Here is a 17,272-nt window from a genome sequence, read left to right as displayed (position 1 = left end):
GAGTCCTTAGCTTTTAGAAATGCATATTAAAATATTTGTGGGTGAACTGATTTGATGTCTGTAGCCAAATGGTCCTGGTGGACAGAAGAAATAAGATCAGCTATATGTTGATAGTTGTTGAAACCAGTCGATAGGTATATGGATTTTTTAAAATATATTTGAAACTCTTCAGAATAAACTTTTAACAAAGTAAACTCAAGCCACTCTGATATTCCCAATATATTCTCCCCAGGAAGGCTCTTCAGTGTTAGAAAGAATCGCTCTTCCCACACAGGTAGAACACAGGTGAGGTCTGAGAGGGAATTCCCAGTGGAAGGTCAAGCCCAGCGCAACTGTGGGGGTCCAAATCCTCTTTCAAGTGGAGCACTGCTCATGTGGAGCCGGGGGCGGGGAGCTCTGTCTTGTGTGTTTTGTATCAAACCAGTTCCTCTTGGGTGGAAGCAAAATATAACCTAGGTTGGAGCAGCTCCCTGCTCCAACCTAGGTTAAGGAATGGGATTTGCAAAGTCTAGTAGGTTGGATCCAGGGTAGAGGGAGGAGGTGAAATTAACTGTCTTTTTTGGTGAGGTTTGGATGAGGTTGATGTCTGAGATCAGAGATCAGAATGGGGCTGGAGGGATGGGTGTGTCAAGGCGGGTGTTCTCTGTTGAGACCTAAGAGGCTTCTAGAGCAGACCTTCCTGGCCTTCATGCTTTTGTTGTTGATGCCAGTTCTCTGGGATGGAGACAGAGGTCCCATCCATCTCTCCCCACTGGCCCTGCCCATGGGGCCCATCTGGAGGCCCCTCTCCTTCCTACACTGTTCCCCTCTTTTCTCTGTCCAGTTGTCTGACCCATTTACATTCTCTCCCTCCTTGAGCTCCCTCCTTTTCTCCATTCGCTCTTCCCTGTCCTCTGCCCTACCAGACACCCCAGTTCAGGGTCCAGGAGAAGGACAGCTTTTATGTGGCTTGTAAAATTCTATTATATCTGTATTCAAAAACTAGCAGCTGAGAAACACTGGTAATAGGCGTGTTATTAAGCGTGTAAATACACTTCCACTCCAAGGCCTCCAAGGGGCAGGGGCCAGTTTCTCAGCCTGGGCATCTCCCCTGCTTGTAAGTCCCTCCCCACCCGGCCTCCACCCCAGACTTGGACCTTGTGCCGAGGCCCAGGCCTCCTCCAGTCTCCAACCACCACCGTCCTGCAAAACTCAGACTCTTGGAGAAAGGGGGCGGGGGAGAGGGCCGAAGAAAAAAAACATTAGGAAAAAAACTCCCACCCAGAGAGCATTCTTTCTGCAGCACTCAGGAAAAAGGATGTCTCACAGGGGACGGGAAGGCGAAATTTTTTCACATCCAAATGGATTGCAATTTCCCTCCATTTAGCACCTGAAGGTAATTAGCTCGAAGAGACTGCCGAGTGCGAAACACGTTCACGGAACATTAACTCTCACACATTCTCCAGTTGCAGGGAATTAATAGGAAAGATTAAAGTTTAAAGAGAGCAAAATGCCATTACCTCGCCAGCCACCTCTCTCCGCGGCAGTATCCAGCCCCCGAAAACCTTCGGCCAGTGCTTGGGCTGGGGCTCGGGTCTCAGCCTCCAGCCTGCGTGGCTGGGGCATCTGGGTGTGCCCCATGAAGAGGGCTAGCATGTGCTGATGTGCACACACGTGTGCAAAAAAGGGCAACTCTGACCCTTCACGAGGCCAATGCAAGCCCCTTCCCATCACCGAGAAGTTTGGGGTGGGCAGGGCAGGTGTGTTCTCATAGGCTGACCCCTGGCGTTGGTGTGTATGGTGGCCCCAGATGGGGGGATGCTAGGAAGGGTTAGGAGCATGGGTGTGCCCTGTGGTTCAGGTGCAGAGGGTGCGATCTGGCAGCTCGGCTGGCGAGAGAGAAATGGAGGGTGTCAGCCCCACCTTGGGTGTGTGTAGGGGCACTGGGTGAGATGGTGGGGGGTGTTGCTACCACCCTCGTTCGGCAGACAGGAGCCCCAAACGTGTGTACACACACATGCGGGCTCCAGCTGCCCCACACTGACAGCCTTTGTCACTCTGCATTCTCAAAGTTTATGTAGCCTTCAAGTTTGAAACGTTTCTGTGTTGCTTCAGTATTTTAGGAAAAGATGAAAGACAGAGAGAGGGAGACAGAGAGAGAGAGTGGGGGAGAGAGAGAGAGTGAGGGAGAGAGAGAGGGGCAGAGGCAGGCAGGAGAGAGAGAGCGCGAGATGAAATTGAGACATGGAAGAATTTATTGCCCAGAAAATTCCATTCTGCTATCTGATTCAAAAAGTCCAGTCCCCCCAGCTTCGGAAAATCTATTTTCCACATTTTAATACCCTGCAGAACAGTCCTCATAACTCATCCGAGTGTGTTAAGCACAGTTTTATTAGATCTGAAACAAATTTTGGTGGGGAGATACTATAGGTCATTAACCATGGAGTAATTTTATCCTTGTTTCCCTAATGATGCCATAATGGCGAGCGAATTTCTTAACTAAAGACCAAAGAACATTTTGAAGGTCAGTTTCATCTGTGAGCTCCTTCAAGCGCTTCTCAGAGAAGATTGGAAAACTCGCCGATTTTTTGAAGAGTCATTAATAATGTGAAAGCTGAAAGCACCCTCCATTTGCGTTCCTGCTTTTTACCTTTTAATTTTATATCGTCCCCGCTCAGAGCCCCGCTCCCACTCCCTCACCCTCCTCTGGACCTCCCGCCTGCCTACCCAGCCCACGCAGGGAACAAGGCTGCCCCGTACCAGGTACCAGGCTAGCTGTGAGGGGCAGATGGGGGCGGCAGTAGGGGAGGCAGAAGAGCTAGAGAGGCCAGGGCCCCACTGAGATGGGGGGGCCTTTGCTATATTCCCAGCACATGAGGCACTGCGTGAGGGTATTGTTATAGGCATGGTACACGTGTGTGTGTGTGTGTGTGTGCATGTGTGCAAATGTGCAGTACAGGGGACTGGGGTCTCTGGATTGTGTGCTGGCTGTGCACACACATGCTGGGGACCGATGGGGACCTAGTAGTCTCTGTAAGTGGGTGCCCCCTGTTGGAAGCAGGCAGGGAAAGGGAACTGAAAATCAGCACTGGGTCCAGTGGCCTGGGCAGTGGGTCATGGGGGGACTTGTGTGTCTCCCAACAGAGCTGGACACCACATGGAGTGCATGAAACAATTTACAGCATGTTGTAAGCCCTGATTACACGTGTGTGCAGACAAGCGTGTATGTCCTGGGGGTGGTGAGGTCATCAAGGCAAGAGCCCCGAGGACCCGGCCCACTGGCAGATATTTAGACAGTAGAAACAGCGACCATTGTCTGCCCAACCCTCACTCCCTAGACCACTCACCCCAGGCCTGGAGCCCCTCATTTGCCCACTTTAGTTGCCTCCTGATCTCCAATCCCTGGCTCCTTGGACCTCCCGCCCCCCACCCAATCCCATCCCTCCCCCTGAACCCTCATCCCCCTACTTCTTCAGCCATCTGATGGCTGTCATTGCAGGGTGCCCAGCCAGGAGCTGGGGTGGGACAGCATTTCTGTGTGTGTGCAGGTTTTGGGGGGAGGGGGAGGTGTGGTGACACTCCATGCTCCCAGATGTGGTGGCAGCGATAATTCCAATTTTATGCCTTTGTTATGGCTTTAATCACTTTCTTTATGCGTTTTGTTCCAGCGATCAGGGAGAGACACCTGATAGGCAAAGGGGATACCAGGGGAACCATTTTTATTTGGAATGTGGTGAGAAGTCTAATTAGAATCTGAATTCTGCTGAGCCTTGAAATGGCCAGCACTTTATCCTGATCGCCTTAGATATTGTTTCGAGTCAATCATCTGTCATGGTGCGGCAGGAGAGCCTCTCCCTTCACACCGCACCCCTCCCGCCACAGGGCCAGCCAGGGCACACTGGGGGAGGGGAGGGGAGGCTTCCGCCCCTCGTAGGGGTATGTGCATCCTTCTTGGGGATGCTGTTTGGTATGGCTAACCCTCCCCTGGTGAGGGCTGTCTTTGCTGGGTGCTGAGTTTGAGCTCGTGGGGGGCAGGAGGGGAAGAGGGGCTGCAGGAAGAGGGTGCTGAGGGGCCTGGATTAGAATTAGGAAATACTGGGGTGAGCCCAAGCTAGTCTGGGGCACCTCCTAAGTGTTCCCAGCACACCGACCACTCCATCTCCTATCAATGGCCCACAGGGACTCTCATCTCTTTACTGTCCCTGGACGTATTGTATCTCTGCCACCTACTCACTGTTCCTCAAACTCACCATTCCCATTGCCAGCCCCTCCCTGACCCAACATTTGCCACATGTTCAGCTCCTTTTCTCTGACTTTCCTTACTCCAGTCCTGCCACTGGAATACCGCTCCGGTTTGTTCTGCCATCTGTCAAGTCCCCGGACTGGTTCTGCCTCCTCCAGAAAGCCTTCCCTGACTACCTGAACCCACACAGGTGAGCCCCTTGAGAGGTGGACAATTACAGCATAGGGCCCCATCCTGCGATGGCCAAGCTAACTGCAGACACTCCTCTGACCAAAGCCTCCAACCATTTATCTTTCTCCTGCCTTTAAATGATTTCCAGTTGTCCTCTCTCTTTTTTGTAAACTGTTTTGATCCCTCTGCGCGCGCGCGCGTGTGTGTGTCCTAAATCCACTCAAAACCCTTTTGACCATAGCACAATGTAAAGTAGAAATAAATATTACTCTTAATGACAATTTCACCTCCCCAATCACATCTTGAGCTCCCCGAATCTGACCGTTTCTTCCCTGTCTCCTGCTTTGTCCACTAACTATGAGCACGCAGGACCAGGCGGAGTGGAGAGCAGCAGCATCACCTCCAAAAGTCACAGATTCACTGAAGTTTTCTGCTTCCTGGTTCCCCTCACACCACCCCCTGTACATACCTACCGTGTGGCAGTTGTGGGCACTGTTGGGGGAGGATTAGTAGCCAAAGGAAGTGCCATTTCTGGCAGGGACGAGGAACATGTGCTCTATGAATAATGTCTCCTTGGGAGATGGCCTGAATGACTCCTTGGAGGTGCAGGGATCCACATATGGTCAACGTGGGTCCTCTTTAGATGGTTGGGGCACTCAGTGGCCCTCGAGCTAATTAGTGTGCCCCATAAAGCAGAATGTCCTCATCGATGTCAGTATCACCGAGCCTCCTGAATGGTCACTGCCCTCTCGAGATTATCTATGTAGCGGGGGTATCTTATGTATGGTCCAAAGGACAGTGTGACCAGATGCCACTATAGAAAGATACAGACTCAGAGGGTCCCCAGAACCCTTCTCAAGCTGCTCACCTCCCCATCCCTATCTGGACCCATCCTCGAATGCAATCCTGAGTCGTTTTGTTCCAGGATGCTCTCTTTCCCTGCATGCACCTCAGTTCTCCCTGGTCCCTGAGCTCCGCGCCAGGAGTAGGGATGGCACTAACCATAGGCTAGCAAATCGTGGGGCTTGTGGCCAGGGACCAGGGGTGGTTCTCTGAAGTGCATTGGCAGGATGCTGGTCTTTTCTCCCTCCCAGCAGCCCCTGTCCAGAAAGCATGGCTGTATTGATATCATGCTGATGAATGGCGAGTGAAGAGATACAGGGAGATGGAAAGGGAATCCATAACCGGGGGTCCTCATTTATAGGGGAAGGCAGGACAGTGGCCGGAGGGACCTAGGAGCTAGCTTCCTACTGGGAAATTGCAATCTGCCATTAACATTTAGGTACAAGTTACTATATCAGAAGGTGTGTGTGTGTGTGTACACTCATGCACATGTGTGCATGCACGTGTGCACACGTCCATATATGAGCGTCCGTAGGTGAGGGGTTCAGGCCCCCGTAGAAAAGAAGCAGGAATCTGGTACACTTGGTCTGCCATGTAGAGGGGTAGGAGTTTGAGGGCGGCTCATTCTCTGAGTGCTGTTTCCCCATCTACACAAACGGTGGGGAGATGGAGCTCCTGGCCCAGGGAGCACATGTGCTGGGTGGGGGTGGTGGATGGGAGGACAGAGATGCCAAAGCTGCCAAAGGCCTGGTTTCTTCCCATCTCAGACACCCGCAAGGCACTGTCCTCTCTACATCCAGAGCTTGACTGCAGCGGGGGTAGATGAAAAGGAGGAGAAACTGTTGGATAAAAAGAAATTCAAAAAAAAAAAAAGTAAGTGAAATATTCAAACTGGAAAGTGATATTATAGAAACTGCAGCCCACGGCTCAGTGCATTCAAATTTATTCAAACTCGGTGCCTGACAGTGATGGATGCAGCAGCTTTTCCCACAATATGGAGAAGGCGCAGGGGCATTTAGGACTGCGGGTCCCCTCCGGGAGGGTGGGGGCCCGCACTACCTCCTATGCCTTGCTCCTCCTAAATGGGAAATGAGGTTCTGGGTCCTGTCCCCTCTACTTCCTAAACCCCACAGTTCTGGGGATGCTGGGGGACCTGGGCATCACCAGCCCAGGGGCTAGAGCAAGGCCCAAGATAGAGGGAGCCAGCTGCAGAACAGGGTAATCTCCAGGGCCAAGGAAGAGGATGGTCAAACCTGTCGAGGGGATGACCAGACAAGGGTGCCACCCACCTCAAAAAGAAGAGCACGGCTGTGTGGTTTGTAGCCAAATAATCAGCATGAACCTAATAAACCCGAGTGTGCTGAGATCTGAGGCTCTCGGGAATCCCAAGTCAGAGAGCAGTTGGTCTCATCGGCTCCCACTTTTCCACCCCATTGTTTCCCACTTTTGTTTGCTCCATCCAGAAGAGGGACAGGAGGGCCTCTAGGGAAACCTCAAGTCTGGGGACTTGGTCTGAGCAGTGGGCAGGTGATGGAGTATCCCTGCGTGCTAGGCACTGGAGTAGCCCCTGCTCCCAGGAGCACCTTCCAGCCTCACTTCTCCCCACAAGGTTACTCCTGGCCTCACATTCAAGCTCCTGACCACCAGACCCCACTTGTGATTCTCACGCACCATCCCATGGAAGCCTTGGAATACTGGTCACTCAGGGAAAACTCACACATCTCTTGGCTGCCTTGCCCACTGCACTCCCCCCACTGCCCCCACAGCATCTCTAGCCCTCCTTCTCTGTCTCTTTTGTCCCCTACACTCTCCCCTAAATGTAGCCACAGCACAGAGCTCCAACTCCAGCTCTCCACTGTTCTCTCCAGTCTCTCAGGAGGTCTCAACCACTCGGGAACTCAGCCATCACCTCCCTGCAGGTAATGGAAGCATTAATCTCTAATTCCAAGCTTCTCTTGAGATCCGAGCTCACAACCCCAGCAGCGCAAGCCTAATACTTGACAAGCAGACTTGCACATCTCTCCCGAAGCCAGCAACAACATGTGAGTCCCTGCTTTGTCGAGAGCCGTGTCACCCACCCCTTCACACCTCACAGAGACCTTGGGGCCTCCAGCCCTTCCCCTGTCCTACCTTCAGTCAGTGTACCAGTTCAGAGACGCTTCCTGATTTCTTTGGCACCCATCTTTGCCTCACCATCACCACTGTCCCCAGGGAGGCCCCAGGCCTCTTCATTTCACGGAACAAACTCCGTGCAGCAACAGCCATGCCCCAGTCACCAGGCGTGGCGTCTTCCTCCCAGCAGGTCTCTCTAAGTTCCATGTCTCCGGTTGTTCTGCACGCTGCTGCCAAATTCATTTTCCTAAAGCACAGCTCTGATCATGTCACTCCCCTGCTCAAAAACCCTCAATGGTTCCCCATTGCCTACTAAATAAAGTACAAACTCCTGACTCTGATATTCATGGCCCTTTGTGATCTGGCCCCTTCCTAACCCTCTCTCCAAGACTTTGCAGTACTCTCCTCCATGCCCATACTTACCAGCCAAATTGGGCTCTGGGTGGTTCCCCTGCACACTCCCCACCGAGTAACTTCCCACATCCATGCACTGGTTCATACTCTTCTTCTGCCTGCGATGTTGTCCTTCTGAAATGGCACCACTGCCCCACACCCAGCTCATCTCTGTCCGTCAAGATCTTAATCTCCTGCAAGACCTGGTGCAAGTCATCTTCTGAATACTTCCTGTAAGATGCTTAGCAAGGTGCCTGCTAGATTCTGTTAATATCATCATCATCATCATCATCATCATCATCATTCACCAGCAGCAGCAGCAGTGGTTTCTCTTCCCTGGGAACCTTCTAGTCCTCTCTACAGCTCTCCTGGATCCTGGCATAATTTTCTTGATACTGTCATTTCTAGTTTGTTGGCCCTACAGCTGCCCTGGCCTATAAACCTCTTGAGAGCCAGGACTAAGTCATGTTCATTTGAGTCGTCCTCAGCCCCTGGCCCAGGAGACTCCCTGTTTACCACTTGTTGAATAAATGAATGAACGAATGAATGAATGAACGAACCAATACAGAAAAACCGACTTGGACATGGTTATGTGACACAGACCTGGCTCCTCTGGGCCTACAGTTCTGGGCAGTGACCACCTAAGAATTCCCTGTCATTACGCCCAGCCCTCCTGACATGTGTCCAGGTGAGCTGGGACATGCGTGTGCAGGCTGTATGACAGGTGTGTCATCCCTCCAGAGCGAGAGGGGAGTGTGGCAGAGTTCAGCCTTCCCAACTCATCAATCAAAGGGCACTTACTGACAGACAGCTCTTTAGAGCTGGCTCTAGGCTCCGCTGGGGCTGGGGGCCCGGGATGAGTGGGGGAGGAGGCCTGCCCTCTGGGGATTCACAGTCTAGTTGCTCCTTCACTCCTCCTTTAACTTTCAGACCACAGGAAGTCAAAGGGCTCCCCCGGTGACAGCTGACTGTGGACAGGGGTGTCACGCTGATGGGTGGGGTAAGCCCTTTCCTGCAAGCTGAGCTGAAATGCTACTTAATCCAGAAGTGGCTCTTTTACCCTCTTGGTTTGGATCTTAGCACCCCCTCCAGACTGGAGCTCCCCTGGGAGGTCTGTTGCCTTCTGCAGAATTCTCCACTACAGAGCCCAGAACCACACAGCTTAAAGCTGCTGAATGGATGAGTGGATGGATGCCAGGAATAGTTGACAAAATATACGAGTAAATGAGCAACTAACTAAACACATGGATGAACAAAGTGCTGGGCAGATTGGCACAAATCAGAGTCAGCACTCATTGAGCATCTACTATATACCAGGCACTGTGCTAAATCCTTCACCTGCACTGATTCATTTAATCTGCCCTTCAGCCCTTGGAGTAGGAACTATTATGATCCCACCAGGGAGAGACACCTGCCCCTCCAGGGAGTGAAATAACTTGAAATAACTCGTGTGAGAGTCCCCAGTACCGCTGGGAGGAACCTTGGCTCCCTGCCCTACACTCTTCCGGGTGGGGGCTCACCTGCTCCCTCCCCAGACCACCCGCGCTTGGGGACTTGGGGGGGTGAGTTCACGTGGGGGGTATTGTAAGGATGGGGGCCCTCTGGACTATAGGTTTTCACTCCTTTTCTTTCCGGCCCCCTTGGGGCCTAAGCGAAGTTCAGAAGAGGCGCCGCAGCCCAGGAGCCTCTCTTTCCCCAGAGGCGTCTTCCCAGCCCCTCTTGCCCCCACCTCCATTTCAGGAGGGAGTGACGGCCCCTCCTGAAGGGTCCCCGGCGCTGCGTGGTGGGGGGGCGCCCCGTGCCGCCGGCCCCCGCCCTCGCGGCCCGATCCAAACAAGCGCGCTAAACTCCGGGAGATTTACAGCGGGCGGCTGGGCGGCGCGGGCCCCCGGCCGCCGGTGAGATATCTCCAAACAGCGCACTAACCACTTTCTATTTTATACCTCACCAGCTTTATAGCATCTTAAGGATTTCTGTGCACGGCTGGCTTCCCGCCCAGGGAAAAAACCCAGCCTTGTAAATAAATACTAAATATATATGAACAGAGACGACAGCGAGAGCCGCCGAGGAGGGGGAGGGGCGGGGTGCCGCGGGGGTGGGGGGGGATGGCGGCCCAGGGCCCCGGCGACCGGCGGGAAGGAGGGGGCAGGGATATATTGGGGTGTCCGAGACAAAGGCGGCAGGGAGAAAGCAGTTGACAGGCAAAATAAGGGAAACTGAGACAGCACCAGAGGCGGAGGCCGAGAGAAACCGAAAGATGGAAGCTGGCTGGAAGTGCTCCCGTGTGTGTAGTGTGTGTAGGGAGGACTCCCTTAAAGCCTGGGGAGGAAGAGAAAGCTCTTCCAAACCTGCCTCCTTTCCTTCCCACAATTTCTGAGGGGACTGAGGCCCAGGGATGGGACTACCATCTGAGCGGGGGGTGTGTGTGTGTGTGACAGGGCTGTGTCATGATGTGCTCCAAGGAAAATCTGTGTTTGTGTGAACCCGTGTGTACCGTGCAGGTGTATGTTTGGGGTGTTTGGTGTGCGTAGTACTGTGCAACACAATGCAACACAATACTGGGGTGTTGGCAGGAAGAATGTGGTGTGGTCAGGGTGTGACAGGGGGTTAGGACATAGTTGGGGGGGTGAGGAGGCAGGTGAGTTCTGAGGATGTGTGCAGCTTTGGGATTGAGTTGAGGACTGAGCAAGGTGTATGTGATCAAATGTGGGTATCTTGGGGTAGGTAGGGTCGGGGAAGCAGGATGAGCCTTCAGAGGAGCATGTGTTGGGCCTGGAAGCAAGTATCCACGTCGTGTAATGGGGCCTGTCAGGGGTGAGTTTTGACATGCTACCAGGTGGTTACACCACCTCTTCCTCATCCTCTGTCTCTGAGTCTTTCTGGAGGCTCTGGGACCTTCTCTGCAATGGCCACTAGAGAGAGGGTCTCCTTTGCTGGCTGAAGCCCCCGTACTAGCATAGCCCCCAGCTCTGAGGTCTCTGGACAGGAGCCAGAGTTGAACTGGGGAGCAGGAGGGAACATCTTCTCCCCTCTCAGGGGACCCAGCGATCCCTTTTTGTTCCCCCCCCTTGTCTTCGATATTAAGTATTCAAACCTCATTTACATCCTTATTTTTCAATTTGCTGCCACAGTAGTTTAATTTATTCGATATAATTTCTTTTTCTGAGGGGACATTAATCATTGCCCTGTGCTTTTGGGCGCCTGTGGGATCTCTGCGTGTGTATGTGTGCATGCGCACGCGTCTGCGTGTGTGAGTGTGCGTCTGCGTCCGTGTGTATCTGTGCCTGCGCACACTTGTGTCTGTGTGTGAGGTGCAAGTTTGTCTGTCATGTGGGGGTGTGTATGTGTGAGAGAGTCGGGGTGGGGGAGGAGGTGCGGGAGGGTGGTGTGAGTGTGCTAAATTGATCAGGTCCTCTTCCTCCTGGCCCTTCCTTAGGATGTCAACAAGAAGGGGAAATGGGCATCCCTCAAGGGGGGGGGGGTCCTTCCAGTACCCCCTGCCAGTTTTCCTTTCTCAAGTGTGTGTCCTGGACAGTTATAGCTGGAAGTGTTCCAGAATCCCTGGTCTCTCAAGAAAGAGAGCCGAGACAGGTGGAGACACACGCAGATAGGGAGAGACAGACAGACAGGAACAAGGCAGGCCACGGCAGGGGAGAAAAGAGGGGGAAAGAAACATGGAGAATGATGGAGAGAGGCGCGGGAGAGAGAAGTGAGCGAGCTGGAAGCGTCTCAGCCCATAAAGTCCCTGGAATGGGAGGAAGGGGCGCGAGACTCCTGCATCAGCTCAGGCCCAGTCATGGCTCAGTGCAGAGTGATGGGGGGTGAGGGGGGGAGGGCTGGTTGCTCCCAGGAGCTGAGATGAGTGAAGTGGCTTGGGGGAGGCTTGTTTGGAGAGAAGAGGCAAGAGGAAGGGGTCAGGGAGAGGGAGGAGGAGAGAAAACCCCTCTTGGCGATATAACTCAGAGGAATGAGGCCAAGGAAAATTTCCAGGGATGTTCAAAGGGTACGAGGGAGGAAGCTCTCTGATGCTAGCTCCCCTCCCCACCACCCTCAGTGCATCTGGGCAAATCCATGGCTTCCTGAGACCCTCTTTTGATCCTTAGCTCCAGAACCCCTCAGTTTTCCTTCTCTGGCACATTCTTGGAACTGCCAGGAACTGATGGGAAGGCCACTGTGACATCCCACTTAATCTTCATAACAACTCAAGCCAAGAGTCGGTCTCCCTGCTTCAGAGAGGAGGAAAGGAGAGGTCAGAGCTTGCCCAAGGTCACGTGGAGGTCCAGAGCCGGGATTGAAGTCACATCTGCCTGAGGCCACATGCCGAGACTCCCCACTCCCCTCGGCTGCCTCCCAGGGTCGTGGCCACCCCAACCCTCCTGTCGTCACCACTACACAGGTTCAACACACACACACACACACACACACACACCAACGAGATCTGGGACCCAAGGGTAAAGGAGGGAGGCCTTTGGGGGGCAGGAGTCAGCCTTCTCTGAGCCACCCCCCAGCTGTGAGGACTTTGAGTCCCAGGACCTGAGTGCTCCCAGGGCTCATATAGACCCTGTCTTCCTTCTCATCCAGGGGTCGGACGCCCGCTAAGGACCTCTTCTGGAAAGCAGAAGCCAAAACCCACTCAGGCTCAGACTGGCTGACAGCTTGGGGCCAGTTTCTGCTCCCAGGACCAGTTTCAAGCTGCTATGACCTGCTCATTTTAGCCTTACCCAGATAGTGGTCCAAGGCTCAGGGCTTAGGGGGAGGAGCTTCTTTCTCTGAAATTCTGAAAATGAAATTTTGAAAACTGGTCTGAAATTGGACTTCATGGAACCTCAGTATTTGAGCCTCCAGATACCTGACTATCTTGAGGTCTACAGATCTAAATATGCTAATACCAACTACCTGGGAGCTGAATGTCCCCAGGAGCCAAGCATTTGAGCGCCCGAGGTAGAACACATAGGGCTGATGATTGAGTGTCTAGGTTGGAGATCTGAGATGGAAAGGAGTCTGCAGTATTGCAGCTCCTCAGCCCCACCCCTGACTTCCTTCCCCACTCTCTCTCCCAACCGAAGAATGGCCTCTCTCTTCGTTCCTGACCCTCTGGGAGCCTGGCGCAGGCATCACACCCAGGCCCCTGGCACAGACATGTCACACAGAAACCATCACCCACTCGGGTCAGTGATAACTGGGTGACGAGACAGGGGGTCCCTGGGCATGTGGGGCTGGGGCAAGGGGAGAGGCCTGGGGCCGAGGAGAAGGTAGCGCGTTCATTTGAATAATGGGCAAAATCAAATTAATTCTACATTAAATAGTTGTGAATAAAGGGTTGAAGTCAGCAGTTTCAAACTTGTTTTCCTTAATTACTTTCCGTGTTTAATGTCATTAAGAAGATTAAAAATTCATTAACAAGAGTACTAAAGTGGCAAATCAGGAAAGCGATCACTCCAGGTTAGAAACTCCGCTGAGGCCGCATAGCGAGCCTTCTGCAGGGGGCATGGGTGGGGGTGGGGGCCGAGAGGGTTGGGGACAGACACGCACTCACACACTTACACACTGGTACACAACAGCACCATAAACACACATCCATAATATCGGTGGGCATCCACACATCCACACACACACTCAGATGTTTTCCACTCATCCATACCCAGGACTTCTGTGATAGTGGGGAGACAGTGTATGGGGTCTGTAGCTAATCAGGCCCCAACTTCATAAACCCCTCTCCTGAAAAGGAGGATTGAAGATCGAACTTCGCTGACAGGCAATACATGGTCATAAAAATCAGTGTCAGCTCAGTGGTGTCCGGGTTCACTTTCTTGTCTCCGGCTCACGTCTGTCCCTGTCTCTCCTCCCTTCGCCATCCCTTCTGCTCTAAAGGGCTCTCAGGGCAAACCTGATCAGTTTCCTGGGAGGAGCTGCTGACTTTGAACCTTAATTATCCTGGAAAAGGATCCCTTTTGTCTCCTGAGCTTGTTGGGGAGGGGGAGGAGTCCTGTTTCCTTCTGGGAGAAGGAGCCGGGAGACAAAGGGTAGGCTGGGTGGGGAAAGGAAAAGGCAGAAACAGCGGGGGTGGGGGGGGGTGGGGGGGGAGTGGGACCCAAGTGTCCTGGTGTTCAGACCATCCCTGACTCAACTGCCCATCACCAACCTCACCCTCTCACCCTGCCCTTTCACCCATCCTGTTGGCTGACCCCTGTCCTCCCCGTGCCAGACCCCCCCCCTTGGCCATGAAAGGACCCTGTTGGCTGACCCCTGTCTTCCCCAGTGCCAGACCCCACCGCCTTGGCCATGAAAGGACCCTCCCTGAGTCAGGACCACCTTCCCTGTAGCCATCACAGTCTCTCTGACTTCATTTCTATTTTTTTTTCCTTAGGGCCCAAACTCAGGACCAGGTCCCTAAAGGAGTTGAGGCTGCCTTGGGAGCACCTGTGCCTGTGTGGCTATGTCATATGTCTGGTGGCTGTGTTGGGAATTGTGTGTGTGAGTGTGGGGCGGGCTGGTTGCAGGAGGAGAACACCATGTTCATCATAAATGAATACAACTGGACAGGCCTGTGAGATCCTGATGGAATGAACTCCCTCTCATTTACAGGTGAGAGAACCAAACTCTGGCAAGATGAAGTTCTACTCAAGAGAAATGAAAACATGGGCCCCCACAGAAACTTGCACCACAATGGTCACAGCGGTATTTTTCATAATGGCCAAAAAGTGGAAATAACCCAAATGTAATCAACTGGTGAATACATAAATAAAATGTAGTCTATCCATACAATGGGATATTATTTGGCCGTGAAAAGTAATGAAGTACTGATTCATGTTACAACACGGATGGATATTGAAGACTCTATGTTAAGTGAAAGAAGACAATCACAATAAACCATGCATTCTTTTAGTCCCTTTTTATGAAACATCCAGAATCAGCAAATACACAGAAAAAGAAAAGAGATTAAGAGTTGCTTAGGGCTGGGGGCAGGGAGTATTTGGGGGAAAAGAGAGACTGCTAATGAGAATGGGGTTGGGGGTGGGTAGATGGTTCATATGTTCTAAAATGTCTTATGGTGATGGTTGCACAACCCTGGAGACCTACTAAAAACCATTGACTTGCGGGGCGCCTGGGTGGCTCAGTTGGTTAAGTGTCTTGACTCTTGATGTTGGCTCAGGTCATGATCTCAGGGTTGTGGGATCGAGCCCCGTGCTGAGTGTGGAGTCTGCTTAGGGTTCTCTCTCCCTCTCCCTCTGCCCCTCCACCCACCTCGCGCTGGCTCAGGCTCTCTGGAAAAACAAAACAAAACAAAACAAAAAACCATTGGCTTGTACACTTTAAATAGATGAATTGCATGGTATGTAAATTATATCTTGATAAAGCCGTTATTTTTAAAAAGTGACGTGACTTACTTAGGGTCTCCCAGCAGGTGGGAGGTGGCACTGGTACTAGCTTGTGGTCCTTTGACCCCAAGCTCAGTGCTCCTTCCACAGGCCCTACAAGGCCTCAGAAATCTTGCTGTGGAGACTTGAAGCCCAGATCCTACATGTGTGTGGGTATCCACATAACATCTTGGCTTTTCTGTAGGGCCGTCATGTTTCTGTGTGTGACGGTGTGTCTTGTTATGTGTGTGCACATGAAGATTTGTGGTCTCATAGCTCTGTGTGTCTCTGCAAGTCCGACTCTGCACATCTGTCTCTGGGCCTGTGGATCTCTCAATGGTGACTATTGTCTGTGCCCATGAACTTCTGCTCACTGGCTGGCTCCCTGTGTGGTTGCATTTGTAGGCATATCTGGTTGTGCCCAGGTCTCTGGATGTCAGTGTGTCTGTCTGGATCTGCGAGGCCATGGGACCTCATGGGAGTCTGTGTTCATGTGTTCTCACGTGACAGTGTGTCTGTCGGTGTAATGTATCTGAGTGGGAACCCATGGATTTCTTAATGTGTCAGCTTATGAGTCTGGGTTCATATGCCTTCACCTCTGGGTCCCTGCCTGGGATAGGTGTTGGTGCATCTCTACACATGTCTGTCTATATGTTAGTATTCTGGTGTCCACACAGGTGCATCTGTGGGAGCTTGCATCTCTGTGGCAGGGGCCTGTGGGCCTGTCCATCTGAGTCCGTGTGTCTGAGCCCCTCCTGCAAGCACCAGCCGCCCCCCCCGCCCCTGCCACCAAGACGCCTGCCTCCCCACCCCCGCCTCTGACAGCCGTGGAGAGAGCTACACAGTAAATTCATGGCCGCCCGGCTGGGAAACAGGCGGCTGCAATGGAAAGGAAGCATGGATTTGCATATTGAATTAAAATTAAGAGCTAATTATGCAAATAAATTATGACATTTGGCAGGAGAATTTGCTTCAAGATCATTTATTACGTTCTTTTTATAACAGTGTGAGCATTTAACGGTCAAAGACAATATTTTAAGGGAAAATTAACGCAAGATTATTAACCTAAAAACAATTCCACATTAATGAGATGGTGAGCTGGTCCCCCCCCACACACCTGGGCAGGTCTACGCCTAGACTGGGAAGGCCTTTTTCTCCTCCTCGCCTTCCTTCTGTCAGTGTGCAGAGGCGCAAGTGGGAGGGGGCCAGGAAAGGTAGAGGGGGCCTAGGTTTGCGTCTTCTCGATGGGGAGGTCCTGCTGACATGAAGCTCCCACCTAAGATCAGAGTCCTGGGCTGAGGTTAGGAGGCCACACAGAGGATGAGCTAAGCCCCACTCGCAAACATGCCTAGTCCAATGAAAAGACATGATCCTGGCCTTGGGAAGCCCTCATCTGAAGGAAGAAGACAGAGCCCCACCCTGGAAATGGCTCTGTAGATACCATTTGGGATGGGACCTGGACCGTAGAGTTTAAACAGTGTGGTTGTGCCCACTGCCACCACTACCATTCCCTCCTTCTCCCGGGCTGCAGAATTCTGGATTCCCTGGCGCGCTCCAGAGCTCTGAGCTCTAGCTACATCCGTCTGGGTCCCATCGTCTCCATTTTCCCTACAACCTTAATCTGTCAGCCTAGCTCTCCTTTTTGGGAAGTGGCAAGGGAAGAGGGGCTCTAATCTGAGTTTCCCTGGGATCCCCTAACACATTTTGTATCAAGTGGGGAGTCAGCCCCCAAAGAGTTGGTGGGTGATGTCCTGTTTGGGCCCCAATTTTCTCTTTCCCTGTGTGTGTGTGTGTGTGTGTGTGTGTGTGTGTGTGTGTGTGTGCGCGCGCGCGCATGCGCTTGGGTGTGACATCTACACTACCTGATCCCTGGGCTAGGTCCACGGGCGCAGACTCTTAGGACAGATCTTTGTCTGTAGTGTGGGCCCATGGAAGGGAACCCAGGGTCTTCCCATGGGCTACTCTGCAAGGTGAACGCCTTGGGTTTCCAGAAGGCCCCTGCTCTGATGCAAACATGCTCCCTGGGAGGCGAGATGCTGTTCCCTGTCATTGCTTGAGGCCAGTATTTGGGTCTTCCTAGAGTGGCCAGAGGGAGGGACAGCCATTCCTCACGCCAGGTTATACCAGCAGGCCCAGCCATTTCATTTGGGTTATGTAAAACGTCCTGTGAGAC

General features: G+C 52.6%; 1 protein-coding gene across 2 annotated transcripts in view; it reads left to right on the top strand.

The window, feature by feature from the left end:
• The window catches only part of HIF1AN (hypoxia inducible factor 1 subunit alpha inhibitor), an 80,373-nt gene extending 64,311 nt beyond the window's left edge, over positions 1-16,062 (top strand). The window contains exon 9 of one of the 2 annotated variants that reach the window (XR_012381684.1): positions 14,327-14,454. Coding sequence is in view for 1 of the 2 variants with exons in the window: in XM_073904316.1 (XP_073760417.1) it covers positions 14,327-14,452 (126 nt within the window). In the remaining variant the exon portion in view is untranslated. Of the gene's footprint in view, positions 1-14,326 lie in introns of both variants that reach the window. The other variant, XM_073904316.1, reaches the window with a different exon arrangement.
• The last annotated feature ends 1,210 nt before the right edge of the window (positions 16,063-17,272 follow it).

Source organism: Callorhinus ursinus, unplaced genomic scaffold, assembly GCF_003265705.2.
Source record: "Callorhinus ursinus isolate GAN/ISIS: 27379988/994484 unplaced genomic scaffold, GSC_fseal_2.0 scaffold20, whole genome shotgun sequence".
Lineage (NCBI taxonomy): Eukaryota > Metazoa > Chordata > Mammalia > Carnivora > Otariidae > Callorhinus > Callorhinus ursinus.
This window is presented reverse-complemented; position numbering and strand designations above follow the sequence as displayed.